Source organism: Vitis vinifera, chromosome 8, assembly GCF_030704535.1.
Source record: "Vitis vinifera cultivar Pinot Noir 40024 chromosome 8, ASM3070453v1".
In the NCBI taxonomy this organism is placed as follows: domain Eukaryota; kingdom Viridiplantae; phylum Streptophyta; class Magnoliopsida; order Vitales; family Vitaceae; genus Vitis; species Vitis vinifera.
The window spans coordinates 8,587,886-8,605,376 of record NC_081812.1 but is presented as its reverse complement, the minus strand read 5'-3'; the positions used below and the strand labels follow the sequence as shown (position 1 = coordinate 8,605,376).

General features: G+C 30.3%; 1 protein-coding gene across 2 annotated transcripts in view; it reads right to left on the bottom strand.

Moving 5' to 3' along the window:
• The window catches only part of LOC100262578 (uncharacterized), a 47,766-nt gene extending 44,138 nt beyond the window's left edge, over positions 1-3,628 (bottom strand). The window contains exon 1 of one of the 2 annotated variants that reach the window (XR_002030671.2): positions 3,229-3,623. Coding sequence is in view for 1 of the 2 variants with exons in the window: in XM_010654995.3 (XP_010653297.1) it covers positions 3,229-3,422 (194 nt within the window). In the remaining variant the exon portion in view is untranslated. Of the gene's footprint in view, positions 1-3,228 lie in introns of both variants that reach the window. The other variant, XM_010654995.3, reaches the window with a different exon arrangement.
• Positions 3,629-17,491: the final 13,863 nt, after the last annotated feature.

Below are 17,491 nucleotides of genomic sequence, written 5' to 3'. Positions count from 1 at the left end.
AAACTTATCAAATGTGTTTTTCAAGTTTTCCGAACATTTTTTAAAATAGTTCTCAAAAAATAGTTCTCTATTATTTTCATAAATAAATTTTTGTTTAGGAACTCAAATGTAAAATTCAATTTTCTTGTCTTGTCTTCAATGAAGATACTATACACTAATGTATGATATAAAACTTTTCAAAGAATTACCCATATTTTCAATTGTTATTTAGAACACTCTACAAAAAGCAACTGAAAACAACTAAAATTTGTTCTAATATACTTTGTGTGTACATTGATGCGCCTTTTCCTAGCGCTTTTACTATATATTCTTATTTTACCTACCAAAAAAGAAAAAATGTCTCCTACTTGTCTCTCTCCTAACTTCAGAGAACACATCTTAGATCAAGGGAAGTGGCTCTTTGCCAAGGATTCAACCTCCCACTTCATCAAGTTCCTTGTTAAGCCCTGTAAGAAATTCAAATACCCATTCCTTTTCCAACTTTTTTTTTTTTTTTTTGATAGGTAAATAAGGAGAATATATTAAAAGGGCTTGCAAAATGGTGCATCATATTACACACTAAGCATAAAAAAAAGGCCACAAGGCAAGCAAGAGAAAAAAAAAAGCGAAGCAAAAACCTACCACCCTTAACAAGAAACCCAACCCCCTAAACCCATCCCCCACCCAAACCCTCTAACAACACAAAAACAAAACAACAACCTCACAACACAAGAGTTGAGTCCTTAGTGCTCCTCCATTTTCCCCTGAAAGTGTATGGAGAACTGTTGTAGTTAATTGAGCACTCAAGCTTACGTAATTCCCTCTCAAAATGAGATGTTGAGAAGTGCTTCCTCCTTTCACCTGAGACCTTTACCCCAAGCCCTTTTCTTGCCTCCAAATTCTTTAGAAGCCCACCCATTCCTTTTCCAACATTATTATAAAATGGGCACTATCAATAGCAGAAGCCCACTCAAATTCATAAAATAAATCTACTTCTTGTCAAAATCTATTTAAAGTGTTATAGTATGTAGTTATATCCTAAGTTCCTTACTTGGACTCACAAATTTTGGTTTTTATTTCATATACTTATGCTAAAGAGTATTTTCATTCATCGCATCCAACAAATTCTTCACTGTTGAAAGGAATATGTATATGTTTGATCGATCTTTGGCTCCATGGAATTCTCTTAAGCCCATGTAATAACATTCGATCATCCTACTTTGGTGCTTTGATTGCACCAATAAAGTACCAAATTTCCCACAACCTTTGATGACCAGTTTCATTAATCGAGGCTAGCGAAGGAAATTTTGTTCATTTAGCTTAGGGGAGGTGGTTTAAATTTTTAAATGATTGCCAATTCCATGGGTGGTATTCTGAAGTTGTTGTTGTTGAAGAGGCATTGGCCTTAACTCTCCAAACACTTCTTCTTTGATCACTCCTGACATTTGATCCACTCCCTTTTTGCTTGGCTAAACTCTCAACAAACCAGACAAAGAAGAACTTACTTCTCCAATTCCATCAATAAAAGGCCAAAAGAAAAAAGGATTTTTTTTCTCTTTAAGCTAACTTCAATAAGGAACCATGCTTTGATATTTATGCAATTTTGAGAACAATTGTCGTCCTCATTTAGTAATGAATAATTAGTACACAAGGGTATTTTAAGAGTACATGGAATATACAAGAAAGGAAACATTGTATACAGAATATCTAATAGGAACTAAATAAAATTTGAAACGCAACAATAATCCATCAAATCTTTGACTTATTCTCTTATTTTATTTTGCTCTAATTCAGTAGCACTCCTAATTTTTCAGTAGTCTCTAATATGAAATATAGTGTTTACTTAATCGATTAATTGAATGCTTTCCTAGATTAGATTTAATTGTTAGGAGTAAATCCCTATTTATAAGAGCATTAACACACAAGAAACAAATAACAGACAGAGCACACATAGGATTTATAATGGTTTAACTCTCGTAAGAGCTACTTCCACTTTATTGTAGCAGAATTTCCACTAAAATAAAAAAATACAGGGTGATTTCACACCTTACAATAATCGTCTCTCCTATATTTTCACACACATAGAAAATCGGCCGCTCTAATAATCCCTTATATAATGCAAAAATTAGAGCAGATTAATACATGTATAGAATGCCTGAAATACCACTTAAAGTTGAGGAGAAAAAAAACGTATAATTAGGCTCCACACAACTCAACATTAATGACATTTTGTAGATTCATTATAGGATCTATTAGGAGATAAACTGAGATGAAATTGGATTCAATTGAGTAAAATTGGCAAAAAAAAATTAGCAGAGAATAAAATTGGCAAATTAAAGTTGAGATTCTATCTTGTGGAATTAAAGATCCACACCTATTACCAAATATGAAATTGGCCTAGGGATAATTATAGATTCTTACCTAACTAAATGAATAGAATATCAAATTGAGATTCAATTCACCATGGTGATCAATTACTAAAATAAATTCAAACCAAGAGCTTGAATCCAGGCATGTATAAATGCTATGTGAAATCATCCACAACAAAGGCCTCATCTTATGGTCTGACTAAATACAACGAAAACAGAGATTATGGTAGGACTGACATAGCCCATGGAAATGAAGGAGGTAAGATTGACCTAGGGATAATTATAGATTCTTACCTAACTAAATGAATAGAATATCAAATTGAGATCCAATTCACCACAGTGATCAATGACTACAATAAAATTCAAATCCGAGAGCTTGAATGTAGCCATATATAAATGCTTGGTGAAATCTTCCACAACAAAGGCCTCATCTCATGGTCTGACTAAATACAACGAAAACAGAGATTCTCATAGAAGGACCATGATGGCCCATGGAAATAAAGGAGGGAAGAAAATAAAAATGCCTAAAATTGATTTCCATTCCTAGAGTTTTCACATTTTTTTCCCTCCTATCCCGAAACTAATCACAAGTAGAAGACAAACATAAAACTGAACCCAGGCACAACACATGTCATTGATCAATGTGAGAGCGGAGTTGGCGCAGTGAATGATCAAGAAACCTAACACAACCCGTATTTAATTTGTACTCCATTTGTTTACGGATAAAACCTAAAGCTCGACTCGACAAAGCGTTACACAGCAGCTTCCCTTCCCTTTCCCCAATTTTCTCAGCAACCAAACATAGGGTATTCAAAATAGAAATGAAGATAAAAATAAAAATTATCCACAAAGAGAATAGTTGGCTGGACGAAGGGCGTACTGAGCAATGAACTTGCGGACCGGACTTAACCGATCTGTGTGAAGGTCGAGGATACGAGGAAGGAACTGAGACAGCAAAACAGGGCCTTCATGAAGCAAATCTTCCTTCAATTGACGCAAGTGTTCGAGCTTCGAAGGCACGTCCAAGGCCAACTTAGCGGAGTTTATGAGACTGGCAGTCATCATTCCCACCATTGCAGAAGAGAAACCCTATTCCCTCGCACTTCAAAAGTGATGGAGAAGGATTGGTTCTGTGTTATTGCGTTGGTTGGTTCTAGGGTTTCCCTCCTTTTCTCCTCCGTTTTCCTTCGATTTTATTTGAAATTAGGAGTTACTGAGTTTGAGATCTCTCGGGCCTGTTTGGCTGTCAGGGAACAAGACAATGCTCTGAATTGTGAATTGTTTTATTTGTACGTTTCCTCAACTCATTTTACTCCAAAGGGATAGCCCGGGCCCAAATTTAGGTATTGCGGGCTTGGATCCCCACTTTATTTTCAAGGCCCATCGAAACCTGCCCGATTACACTACAAAAAGGCTCTTTTTGGGAAATGTTTTTACATACTCGAAAATAAGTTTGATAACATCTTTAACAAAAACAATTTTTTTAGAAAATTTTCTGAAAATAAATTATTTTCTAATCTCATGTTTTAATTATTATTTTTTATTTAATGATAATTGTTTTAAAAAAATAATTATATAAACACAAATAATGAATGAAAATAAAATATTATAAATAAAATTTATTTAAAATAAATTACTTGAAAATTAAAGACATTCCAAACTCACAAGCAAATTTTTATTCTAAATTATATTAAAGAACCGTTCATTCTCAAAAACATTCTTAAACAAACCTTATGGGTGTATTTGGTTAGTGTTTTCAAGAACTATTTTTTATTCATGAAAACAAAAAACACTGAAAACATGTTTGACAAAGGGAGTGTTTTTTGTTTTTTGTGTTCCCTGTATTCTCGAAATCCCTTTTTTTAGAGAACAAAAAAAATCATGTTTTTGTTGTTTTTCTTATTGTTTAGAGAACAAAAAGTACATTTTTACTCTTCATGTTTCCCAAATTTCTTATCTTTGTTCTCACCTTCTCTACTCTTTAGGTTTTTGTGTCAAAATTGTTAATGAAGTAGGGATCATTGAAAAGATTTGGATTTCTCAAAACCAGATGGTTAGGGCCTGTTTGGTTGCTGTTTTTGAAAACTGTTCTGGAAAACAGTTTTTTAGAACAGTTTTTGGTGTTTTTAGAAAAAAAAAAAAAAATTGTGTTTGGGAACTGAATTTTGGAAAACAGTTTTTGTTCTAAAAAAAAAAAACATGTTTGGCTTACTTAATAAAAAAACATGTTTGAAAGATGTTTTTTATTTTTTCCAATTAATAAAATGTTTTCTTCAAGTAACTTTATATTATAAATTTATAAATATTTTTAAATACACAGTTCATTTAAATTTAAAAAATTATTTAATTTTAAAATTTTTATATAAGTTGATAAATTATTAAAAATAAAATAAAATATGATGTATGTATTTCACATGGGTCTTTTGTCCATCCTGCTTTTACAATTATAAATTAAATTTATAAGCAATATTTAATCATTAGAAATTACAACAAACATCACATAACACTAATGAAAACTAGTTAAGTTAACAAATATATATAAATTCTAACAAAACACTAAAGTGTTGACAAATATTTAAAATTAAAAATAAGATAAGTCATGGATTGACATTAATATAATTTGCCCACATCACTTCAACAATTTGATCTCTACAAGCTGTCATAGCTACTGCACTATCATCTGATAAATCAATTGAATGGTTTGTGCTACTTGTGCTCTCTTCTTCACCTTCGATTGAAAGGTCTTCTATCTCATATTCTCTAAACAATTGATCATTCAGAGTTGATAGACGAATCCAATTATGAAGGGTACAACATGCAACAACAATTGATGGTTGCCTACTTGGCTTATAACAAGGCATCATCCTTAATATTGGAAATCGGATCTTCAAAACACCAAAACATCTTTCAATAATATTCCAAAGAGATGAATGTCTATAATTAAAAGTTCTTTATACCTGATAGGTTGATTATGTCTACCTCGATATTCTTGTAAATAATATCGCTCACCTCGATATGGTGGCAAAAATCTAGATATACAAGGATAACCAGAATCAACTACATAATATTTTCCTTCACTTAGCCAAGGAAAATTGACTTCTAGTCTAGTCAATGCATCCAAAAAGACACGTGCATCGTTTGTTGTTCCTTCCCAACTAGCATAAACAAATGTAAACATCATGTCAAAATCACATGCACACATAACATTTTGTGTTATAATTGTTTTTCTACCTCTAAAACTGGTTTGTCTATCAGCTAGAACGCATGCACTAATATGAGTGCCATCAATTGCACCAATGCAGTCCTACAACAACAAACATTTATTATTATTAAGGAAATAAATTAAATAATGGTCATAAAATTCACATTTATAAATATTTTTTATAAACTCTTACCTTAAACCATGGAAAATATTTAGGATTACTAGCAACATATGAAGACACCTCATTGGTCATATTGTTAGGACATATGAGAATTTTGCCAAGTCGACATAATGCACGTCTAACTTCTTTAAAGTGTCGAGTGATAGTCTTTGTGGAGTGTTGAAAATGGTCTGCTACAACCCTCATTCTCACATTATGTCCTACGATTGGTAAGAATATAGCCACTTCCTCTTCAACTGTGACAAATCGTGTATCCTGTAAGTTTTCATGTCTCTTAAGATGATCACAAAGGTTCATAAATGTTTCTTTATCCATCCGAAATAGTTCATAGCATGTCTGAGGATGACCTTCTATCATATCTCTTACAAATTGTGCACCACTTAACATTGATGTCTTTTGAGGTGTCTTGCATAAAAATATTTCCTCATACTCATTCATAATGTGAGCAATAAAAATTTCATCTAAATCATCACTCTCTTCAGAATATGAAGTTGACTCATATAGTGAACCACTGCTTGTGCTATTATCATCCATTGGTTACTACACAAAACAAATGAACTCACAATATAAAATAGCACGAAATGAATATTAAAGTGGTTATAATATAAGTTTCATAACCATAAATAACATTCATACAATGAAAAACTAAAGAGCATGGTAAAAGATTCTAACCAAAAGATAAATAGTACATATTACAATGTCATCATAATAGTTATGCATCCAAACATTCACATTTAAAGTCTATCAAGTCATGCCATTTTCCTCTCATCAGGCATATTCATAAATATCTCTCTCCACTCCGGCATTGTGAATTCCTAAATAACTTTTAAATATTTGTCATTATCCAACAATTCAATGGTTTGTAAGGTTGTCATGCACCTTGTTATGCTAAAATCAGTGGTACCTCCACTAGTAGCTTCACTACTAGTTCCACTCTTATATCTGTCCACTCTAGCCAATAATGCCTCAGTTCTAGCTCGAGATGTTTCTGTTCTCCTCAACCTAAGCTTTCAAAGCATCTCCCATTTGACTTAATCTGGATTCTTTCTTACCTTTACTCTCTAATAGAGAATCAGTTACACGCTTTCCAGAACGGGTGGTCACTCCTCCTACCATCTCTGGTTGTGGAGGATCATTCGGGATCTTAGTATCTACATCCACATGCACTCCACCATGTTCCAAATTGTCATCCATCTCATCCTCATCATCAGTGTTTGGTGGATCTTGGGTGGAAGAGTAGTGGAGGGCATCGGTTGCTGTTGATGGATTAAAGATCAATCCCAGCAAGTTGTAGTTTGGGCATCCCTTTGAGCGGAATCTTTTTGCATTTGGGTGTGCCTAATAGAAGGAAAAAAAACTCACTCTTAGTGTTTACCAAATATTTAAATTAAAAAGTAATTAGTTTAAAAGTTATTTTTACCCGAATGTAATTTTGCCAGGTTTCCTCTAGAGCATGCATTGTGTTAGTTTCAACATCCCAACAAAATCCAGTATGCTTTAAAAGATCAGAGAACTCACGGTGCATTGCACGTAGTCTATTAAACTTTTGTTTAAGCTGCTTCAAGTTGAAATTTCTTTTCCTTTGACTATTGACCTCAAGTAAGATCCTTCTCCATGTGTTGGTACTAAATGTACCACTATCCATGTTACCTTTATTAACTTCATTTACCATGATGTCAATAAAGATTTTCTCTATATTACCTCTCCATGTTCCTACATCCTCAACATCTGTTATGTCAGTTGTCATCTGTACAATCCCATCACAAATAAGAACTTTATGAGGAGACAACTTTTAAAACCACCAATAGAACTTAAGGGTATGTTTAAATGAGAATTAAGATTGTTGACATATAGTGTAGTGTATAAAAATATGAAAGAAAAATAAATAAAAATAAAAATAGATTTGATATTAATTAGATTTTAAAGACTTTTTTTTTTAGTTTTTATAAACTTTGAAACAAAAATTGGGGAAAAAATGAAAGAAAAATAAATAAAAATAATAATAGTATGATTAATTTTATATTTGATTAATTTTAAAATTAAAATATATTTTTATATTTTTAAAAAATAAATCAAACATGATAAAATCATTTTTTATTGATTTAATATTTAATTTTATTAAAAATTATAGTATATTCTATTAAGATGAGATAAAAAGTTTTAAAAAGAATTAATTTAATATTTTAACAAGCTTCTAAATAAAATAAATAAGACATCAAAATAAATGCAAATAAGGAGATGGTCACATCTCTTTCCACTGATTCTCCACCACCCCAAGAAAATAGATGAGTAATATCTAAGAGCTAATCAGTGCAGAGTCCGAGTTTAAATCAGATTGCCCAAGTGGATGGAACCCCTAGCCCCACATCTCTCTTCCTCTCAAGACTGACCTAGCCCTCAGAATATGTCAATGGATATTCCCCTTTGACCGTTTGATTTCAATAATGTTAAAAAATTAATTTTTTAATGTTTGATTTATTACAAAAATATACCATTAAAATTAATTAAAATTTATATATTTTAAATTATATAATCATATGAAAAAATTAAAATAAGTTTGAAGTAGTATATAGAAAATAATTTAATAATTTTGATTTTATTTTTTTTATTTTTATTTTTTACTTTTTACTTTATTATAATTTTTTTTAATTATTTTTGCTTTCATGAGATCGGAAGGTGGGAAGAAGGGAAGAAGCAAAGAGTGGAGGTCCATGGTCATCAACTAGATTTAACCGGGCTTTGGAGTCCGAATGAGAGAGAGGAAAAGCAGATCTAGAGAGAGAAAGAATTCTTGGTGATTCAACACCTCATCTTCTTCCAATTCTCTTCATTTTTTCCATTTTCCTTGAGGTGTCTTACCCGTCAAGCCTTGATTTTCCCGTTTGATTTCCATGTCTTTAAGCAAGGTTTTTATTTTTTTTTAACATAACAACTCAAGAAAAATCAAAACGGGAAAAAATCAGGAATTTTTTTTTTTCTATTTTCATTCTCGTTCCCCACTTTTCTCAGCATACAAACAGGAAAATATAAACGGAAAAAAAAAAACTAACAACAGGTGATAAAAAAAAGCTCAAATCTCATTCGAATAACATAACTTATATCTCTTTACCTAGATCTAACATTTTTCTCAACAAATATTGTAAAAAAAAAGCCTATTTTACTAGATCTATCAAAAATAACTTCAACATATGCGGAAATTACCTTCGTTTTTTGCTACTGGAGATGTCGCGACTGTGTTGGAGAAGAGATGAGAACATGAAGAAAAAAAACACGGAGAACAGATGGGTTTTTTGTTGTTTAATTTTGTTCTGTAAACAGTAAAAAAAATGGGGAAAACAACATTTTGTTGTTCTCTAAACAGTGCCATTTTGAGAACACAAGGAACAACAAAAACAAAAACGACTCTCTCAACCAAACAAGTTTTTGGTGTTTTTTGTTTTCAAGAACAAAAAACAGTTCTTGAAAACACTAAACAAACAGGCCCTTAGATCCCATTTTTGTCATTTTTCTTCTTCTTTTAATTGTCATACTCATTTTTACTACCAACAGAGTAACACCAATTCACCCACACATTATTTATTGAGATAATTAACTAAAAAGGATAAAAAAAAACCATGAAATTGCAAATTTAACATCTCACTTTTAATAGCCTCAAAAATAACTTATTTAGGACAAAAATACACCTTTAACCCATTCTCCCTCTTACTCACCCCTTACTTTATGTGCCTATTCCTTACCCTTCAACCCTAGTCATTACCCTTTAGGAAAGAAAATGCAGAGGACATTTCCATTCATTCCAAGAGAACAACAAGCCAACACAAGAGTAGAAAGCCTACATAAGGGAAAACACAAAAAAAGTTTCATTGTCCTTCATCCATTTTAGCTCCTCCCCAAATGAACTTTCATGTAGTTCAACATATTGGAGTGAAAAGAAACCTTAAATGTTCTATTTCAATTCCTTTTTCTTTTTTTTAAATCAAACCCTATTTTTCATCTTACTAATATTGTGAGTCGATTTAATTTATGAAAATAGCAAAAGAAGAAGATTAAAGAGGTATAAATCCATGTGAAAAAGGCTAGTAAGAGAAAATGATACTTTGAACACCCTTCATCATCAATAGAAAAATGAGAACAAATGAACTAAATCAATAAGTATTAACTTTCTACTTGAAATTTTGGATTTTTCATTTTTTTATGAATTTATTTGTTATGAATTAATAATTTAATTAATAGAATTTTTATGGAATTGAAGCTACAATTTTTCTTTGTATGGCTATAATCTAAGGTTTGAAGCAATATCTCAATGATAAGAAAAAACTGAACTTAACTACTATAAATATAAAAGTTTTTAGTGAAATAAATTATCACTAAATTGGTCTTCAAAAAAATGTGACTCCCAAATTCGACAAAATTTGAGATTGACATGCAATTGGTCCTACGCACATGTAAAAATGCGACATGTGGCGAATTTTGGAATACCACAAAATTTAGTATTCCAAATAAAAGTAAATCTTTCAATTGTAGTCAAAGGATAATTAAAAAAAAGAATATTCTCTAGTTGACAACTTCTTAAAGGAAACAAATATTTCTATTGAAGTAAAAAAAGAATAAATAAATATTCTCAAGTTGGAAAATTTCCTTAATGAAGAAGACAAGTTGTTAAAATCAAACAACTAAATCTTAGGGAATTCCAAAATTTAATTCCTTAATTTCACCTATAAATAAGGATGACTTCCTTCAATGAGAAGACTTTTGGAGGGTTGACAAAAAAGAGTCCACACAAGAAATAAAGCCTCACAAAGAAGAAAAGACTTTACAAAATCTCAAGTCCAAGAAATTGTAAAAGAACTACACACATATTTTTCGTCTTTAACAAAATCATTTGGGAATAAGTCACTCTAGCCCTTGATTAGCTTTGAAAACAAATAAAACATCTTTATCGTCTACACACACAATCTTCGTCATTCAATGAGTTCATTCGGTAATAAACCACTTATCGCCCTCAATTGATTTTCGAAATCAAGAAAATGTCATCGTTGTCTTTCAAATTGTCATCAAGGTGAAAGAATTAGAGGGATATATTATTGTGTAAAAGTATATTACCACAAAGATTATACCCCACAATTTACCAATTTTAATAAAATATTTTGTTCGCATTATCTTTCTTACATTGCAAGACTTTCACCAAATTTGTGCATACAACTACCATCAAGTTTAGGTTTAAGTTGCTTTAGTTTTGTTTCAAATTTTTTTAATGAATTTATTTGTTATGAATTGATAATATAATTGAATAGAATTATGAAATTATTTTATCTAAATTTTTAGAATTTTGATTTAAATACGTTAAATACTTGAGATTTTAATGATATCTCTAATTTTTTGTATCTTTATTTTCTCAATCTTTCATGATATTTTGGTCAATAAAACTTTAAAAAAAATGAAATACAGTTGCCATTTTTCCTTGTAAAGTCATAGTCTAAGGTCTGAAGCAATATTTCAATGATAAGAAAAAATTGAACTCGACTACTATCAAGCTCATTATCAATAAGTTTAGGTTTAAGTTGTTTTGGTTTTGTTTCAAGGGGCATCAAAATATTCTATGTATTTTTAGATCTAGTTACAACTTAGTCAAAGTCAATAACTTCAATTGCATCAATATCATCAATAATATCCTCATAAAATATGATATCTTGTAGAATATTAGCATCAACTTGACGTCCTTGAAAAATACGAAAAGAAAATTTATGTTAAGGAATATTATGAAATGATGGCTTAAACATAGTTGGATAAGTTGGTTAATATATTTTTTATGCAATTTATATTGTTATTTTTATAATTTTTTATTACCTTGTAGATTGGCATTCCTCATCCATCATCTTTTATAACTAAAATATCTAAAGAGTACTTTCTAGGAAAAATTACATGTTTATCTCACTTGATAGTCATTGAAAATATTAAGAAGAAATTAATTGAGCCACAGTTAGAGATGTTTAGAAAGTCATGTTTTAGTCACTTTTTACTCCTTCCTAAACTTAGATTTTCAACCCAAATTGTCTGTCAATTGTTATTATGTCAATGTGAAACCAAAAAAGATAATGAAATGTGAATTTTATTAAAGTCGAAAGGCTTAAGATTTAGTAAAGATGAGTTTGCATTTATTATAAGACTGAGTTTTGTTCCTATTTTAGAATGTGATAAAAAATCATTATCAATAAGAGATACATATTTTAAGGGAGAAAATAAGGTGTGTAATGATGAGTCGGAGAAAGTTTTACTTTCTTTAGGAAGACTAAAAAAAAAAAGAATAAGAAGAAAAAGATAAATAAATCCAAAGATGGAAGATAAGGTAAAGTTGGCATTTTTATACTTTCTAGAACATGTTTTATTCGAGAAAGAAAGGAAAACTTTAATAAGTATGCAATGGGTTACTTTTGTTGATAATTTGAAGACTTTTAACAAATATTCATAAGGGAGATATGTTATGAGAGGACAGTTTTTGGTTTGCAAAGGACTTTGGAGAATTAGTTATCCAATGACCAAAATAAGAAGAAAGCAAAGGGAAAAGCTACAATGGAGGCATATAGTCTTGTTGGATTTCCATATGCCTTCTAAGTTTGGGCATATGAGGCTATTCCACTTATTGGATTGAAATATGCTACTCGTGTATGTGAGAGTTATCCTCAAATATTAAATTGGAGAGCAACTAGTACTTCAAGGTCTATGAAGGTTGAAAAGGTCTTTTTAAAGTCTAATGTAAGTAATTGTTTACCTTTTAATTTTAACAATGTACTTACATATATTTTTTTGTATTATTGTTTATCGACAACTAAGCTTTATTTGAATTTTGTAGTTATCTTTTCATTTACTCTTAACACCCACCTTAGAGGGGAGTATCAACAAGACTATTATAAGCATTTGGATAAATAATGAGCATTAGCAGAAATGTTGCACCAATCAATTACCTCACAATCTATCAAGAAAGATGACTTAAGGCAACAAAAGGACTCATTTGAAACTGCAACATATGACGTCACTATTGTTGCTACAATGGTAGAAGAGGCAACAAATGATGCATGTGCCCCATCAATCATAACTTAACCTAAACTTAGATATCATAAATAATGCATGCATGTTTTTTTATAGACTCTACTATAATACAGGATGTTTACTTCATAATTAATGTGTGGAACCTGAACTTAACCAATGTTAAGTTCATTACAAATAAACTTGTAGAAAGTTAAGTCCACAAGTATCATGAAAAACCTAAATTCAACCAGTGTCTTATTTGAAAGTGAACAAACTAGTCATGGTATTTTTTATTTTTTTTTATTTTTTATGTTGTAAATGTTAAATTCTTATTTCATTTATGTGTAATAAGTCGAATTATGGATGGAGTCTTTGAAATTCAGATAAAGTTCAAAGTCAAATTTCAATCATCTAAAAAAGGAAATTGATGGACTCAACTAAAAAATGGACGAATTAAAATAACTTTTATCAAAAGTTAGTGACAAGTTTACTATATTTATATTTTCTAATACTTCATTGTTTTAACATTTGTGTGTTCTTTTATATTTATTATTATTGGGTGGTGTATGCTACTTCAGGTCAAGAGTTCAAATGAGGCATATGTTATTCATGACACTAGATTCACAAAATCTAGTACAAAGGAAAAGGATAACAATATGGGCTTTCATTTCTAAAATGAAATATTTGAGCATGTTACAAATGATGAAGTGGAGAGGAATGACATTTTCATGGATGCAATATGGACTTACATTTTTCATGTGTGTCCTCACTCAATGGCGGGATTCATTTTTTATTTAAAAAAAAATTGATTTTTGAAAAAGTTAGAGTTGTCACTTATTTTTGTTTATTTATAAAAGAGAAAAAAAAAAACTCTAACATAAGACAACACCCTTTTAACTCCTATAGCAGTCTCTAGTGAATAAATGGAAGAGACTAAGGTAATTGATTAATAGACCAATGTATACCAAGAGACAATAACAAAAATATACAATAAGGTAATAGTGATAAAGAGCACAAGGTAAAGAACACTCATAACACAAACATGCATATCATAGGAATCAAATAGATAAGGAAGAAAAGGAGCATACCTTAAAAATGCCCAAAATAGGGAAGTGTTCTTACATGGAAAGAGCAGGTTAGTTCATAAGCAAAATAAAAGATATAATGGCAAACCAAAAGCTAAACAATATATTCAAAATATACTCAACTCAAATCAAGAAGCAAAGACGACTAATCATGCATAAGGTTTAAAACTAGCAACATGTATGAAATCACAAAATAAATCTAAATAAAATAATAAAAAGGATATATGATATAAAGGAAAGCTTAGATAACATGTACAAGATGTCTACAATATAAATCAAAAGTTAAAGAAGGTTAGAAATATGCAAAGGAAGCTAAATTAGTAAGTTTATACAAGATATCCAATAGTTGGACAACAAGCGGGTACTTACAAAATAAATCTAAAAAAAAAAGTTATAAATGAGATAAAATCAAGACAAAGATTCTACAACATGCTCAAAGCATATACAATACAACCCAAAATCCAAAAGTGCCTACATATGCATCAATTATCCTAAATTTCACTAAACATCTTTTAAACATGACATATCAACAAGTCATGCAAATACAAAATTATTATACAAGCCTAGAAGTGAGATAAAACTAAGAAAAAATTACACTATTTAAAGTGTCTAAATCATGTGAAAAATTTCTATGAAGCTTAAACATGTACCAATTATCCCATAATTCATTGAAAAAATAAATCATAACACTATATTCAAGTCAACACAACATGTAGGGAATGATTCAATTCTTTTACATGTTAAAAAAAATTGATTTTTGAGTGAAACCAAAACCTAAAACATTGTTTAATAGGTCTAGAATACATAAAAAAATAAATATAACAAATAATTAAACAACCATGAGCTAATACAAATTTACAAAAACATTTGAAGGGTAAAAAATATGGTAGAATCTGGACACTTGGAAAAGTCAATTTATTTCATAAACATGGAGAATACTTTTTTTAATAAAACAAACATTCTTTAATATATTTTAAAAGTATTAAACATCATACAAGCCTTAAAAATATTTTAGGATAAACCAAAAAGTTCAAATTTAGAAAAACATTTTGGGTGTCAAAAATAGAACAAGTGGTGAATTTCGAAAATTAAAGAATATGGCTTTGAAACAAGCCTTAATTAATTTCCATGGTCTAATCCATATGCCAACCCTCTAATGATCATGGTAGGAATCTCACAGGGGTTGGATATAATCTCATTAAATTGAAATTTGCAAAATTAATCCATATTTCCATTGATTAGTAAAATATGAAAATCATAAGTTTGAAAAATTAGTGATGTGGGCCTAAGGAATGAGTCTTAGATTAATTATAGCGCAAACACTACTCCTCAACCCTCATATGAGTATGAATTTGAACTTACAAGAGGCATGGAGGGCCAAGGAACACTCACAATTAAAAAAAGACTGAAATACACAAAGAAACACTTGTAGAAAATGATGTTCTTATGTGAAATCAATTTTAATATACCATAGATCATGACAACCATTAATGACTATAAAAACAATCATAATCTCAAGCCTTACATGACCATGAAAAGGGATCAAATGGTTGAGAATGGTTCACTAAAAAACAAATTGAGAAAACTTTTCAAAAGTCATAAAAACATAAGAACAACTATTGATTTTATCAAGCATAAAGGTTATATCAAAGCCTATGGTGAGAGGCTTGATTCTTAGCGACGAAATAACCATCAAAAGATACTTGGAAAATCAGCCAAAGAGGGTTTAAAAAAGGATTTTACAACACAAATTGAAAAAAAATAAAAAATCAAAGAGGACCAAAATAGTATTTGAAGGGTATTTTTCTAAAGAAAATCTCTTTGGCAAACCAACAAACAGTTTGTTACTCTCAAAAATGATTTTAAAATCAATAAAAAAGGCTTCAAAAAAATCATTAAAATAAAGGGAAAAATGAAATACTCAAAACAAAAATTCAAAAGAAAATAAGGATTTCAAATCCTAACAAAGCCTCATCTCATAAGTTTATCAATAAACTTGCAAAGAGAGTAAAAATACCCAAAATAGAATAAAAAGTAATCAAACCAAACTATACAACAAGATAAATTAAAGATTAAGCAATCAAGAAGAATCAATAGAAGAAGAGAAAAAGAACAACTATATATCATGAATAAATAACCAACAATCCAAGTGTGTGACCTCTAATATCCACACCCAACAAATACATATCCTTAAAAAATCAAAATAAAAAAAGGATGGATTGTAAATGAATGATAAAAAATGAAATTAAACAACACCCACAAAGTCTCTACTCATTAGTAACCAAACTTTCTTTTCAAGTAAGCTTTCAAGCCAAAAATCCTTCCAAGAGAGCTCTTCTTCCTCTTCTCTCAATTTTGGTAAAGTATTCCCCTTCCAAAACACTCCAAGAACCCCTTGAAATTGAGCTCCTAAGGCCCCTTTTCATATAGTAAGGGAGGGTGGAGATCTGGACACTTGTCTTTATCTTACACAAAACCCAAAAACAACCAAAACCAACTTAAACAAAAACTAAACCCAAGGGGCCTTTAACGTAGTGCTAAAGGTAGCTAGAAACATGAGTGTAAGGATTGTGAATGAAGTGGACTATATCAAAGAATAAAAATACCAAAATTTCATCCTAGCACATGATGCAATAAGATCAAAGGACTATCACATGCAATGAGACAAGAGAAACTTTGGGTGATGATGCTATATATGAATGCATATGCAATGAACAACTCTAGGTTGTGGATGAAATGATGAATTAAGAAAAAGCCTACAAATATAAATTTGTGGTGGTGAAACACAAAAAAAAAGCTATAAATACCAATCTATAGTGGTCATAAGCTAATAAAAAGCTCATAGATGACAAATCTACGGGTGTTGATATATTGATAAAAGGCCCATCGATGAAAATCTATGGTGGTTATACACTAATAAAAGACCTATAGATAACAAATATATGGTGGCGATATTCAAATAAAGGGCCCATAGATGAAAAAACCTATGATGGTGATACTCATAAAAGCTTATTGATACCAATCTATGGTAGTGATACTCATAAAAGCCTATAGATACCAATCTATAGTAGTGATACTTATAAAAGACCCATAGATATCAAATTTATGGTGGTGATGTTGGGATTGAGCCCTTAAAAGCAAGACATAATGTAATGATGTTAGACTTGATTGTCATTTTGCTATCCATTTTATGTATTGACATTGATATGATCATTTAACTTTTATCACTTGTATTTTACATGACTTGAGTGCATTAATAGTTACATAGAGGATACAAGTCATAGGTTCCTTACAAGATGATAAGTTATTCACAAGTAATTTATGAATTTAGGCAATGCAATAGAAACTATAATGCACTACTTCCCAATTAGAAAGACGACTTGTCTTGACCATCGGGATGTGTTTCCCATGGTGAATGCACTAGTGTGTATGGTTATACATTATATATAACTTATAGTGAATCATGATGTAAAACTATCAAATTGCTATGATTCATTAAAGTGTTATGTTGCATGAACTCTTAATGTTGAGAGAATATTGAGTTTGTACTAAAATCAATTGGAGACTTTGACTTATGGATGAAATCTTAAAGTAGTGATGTATTCCCTATAGAGTAGGTCACTATTGATGGAAGTTTGTGGCAATATGT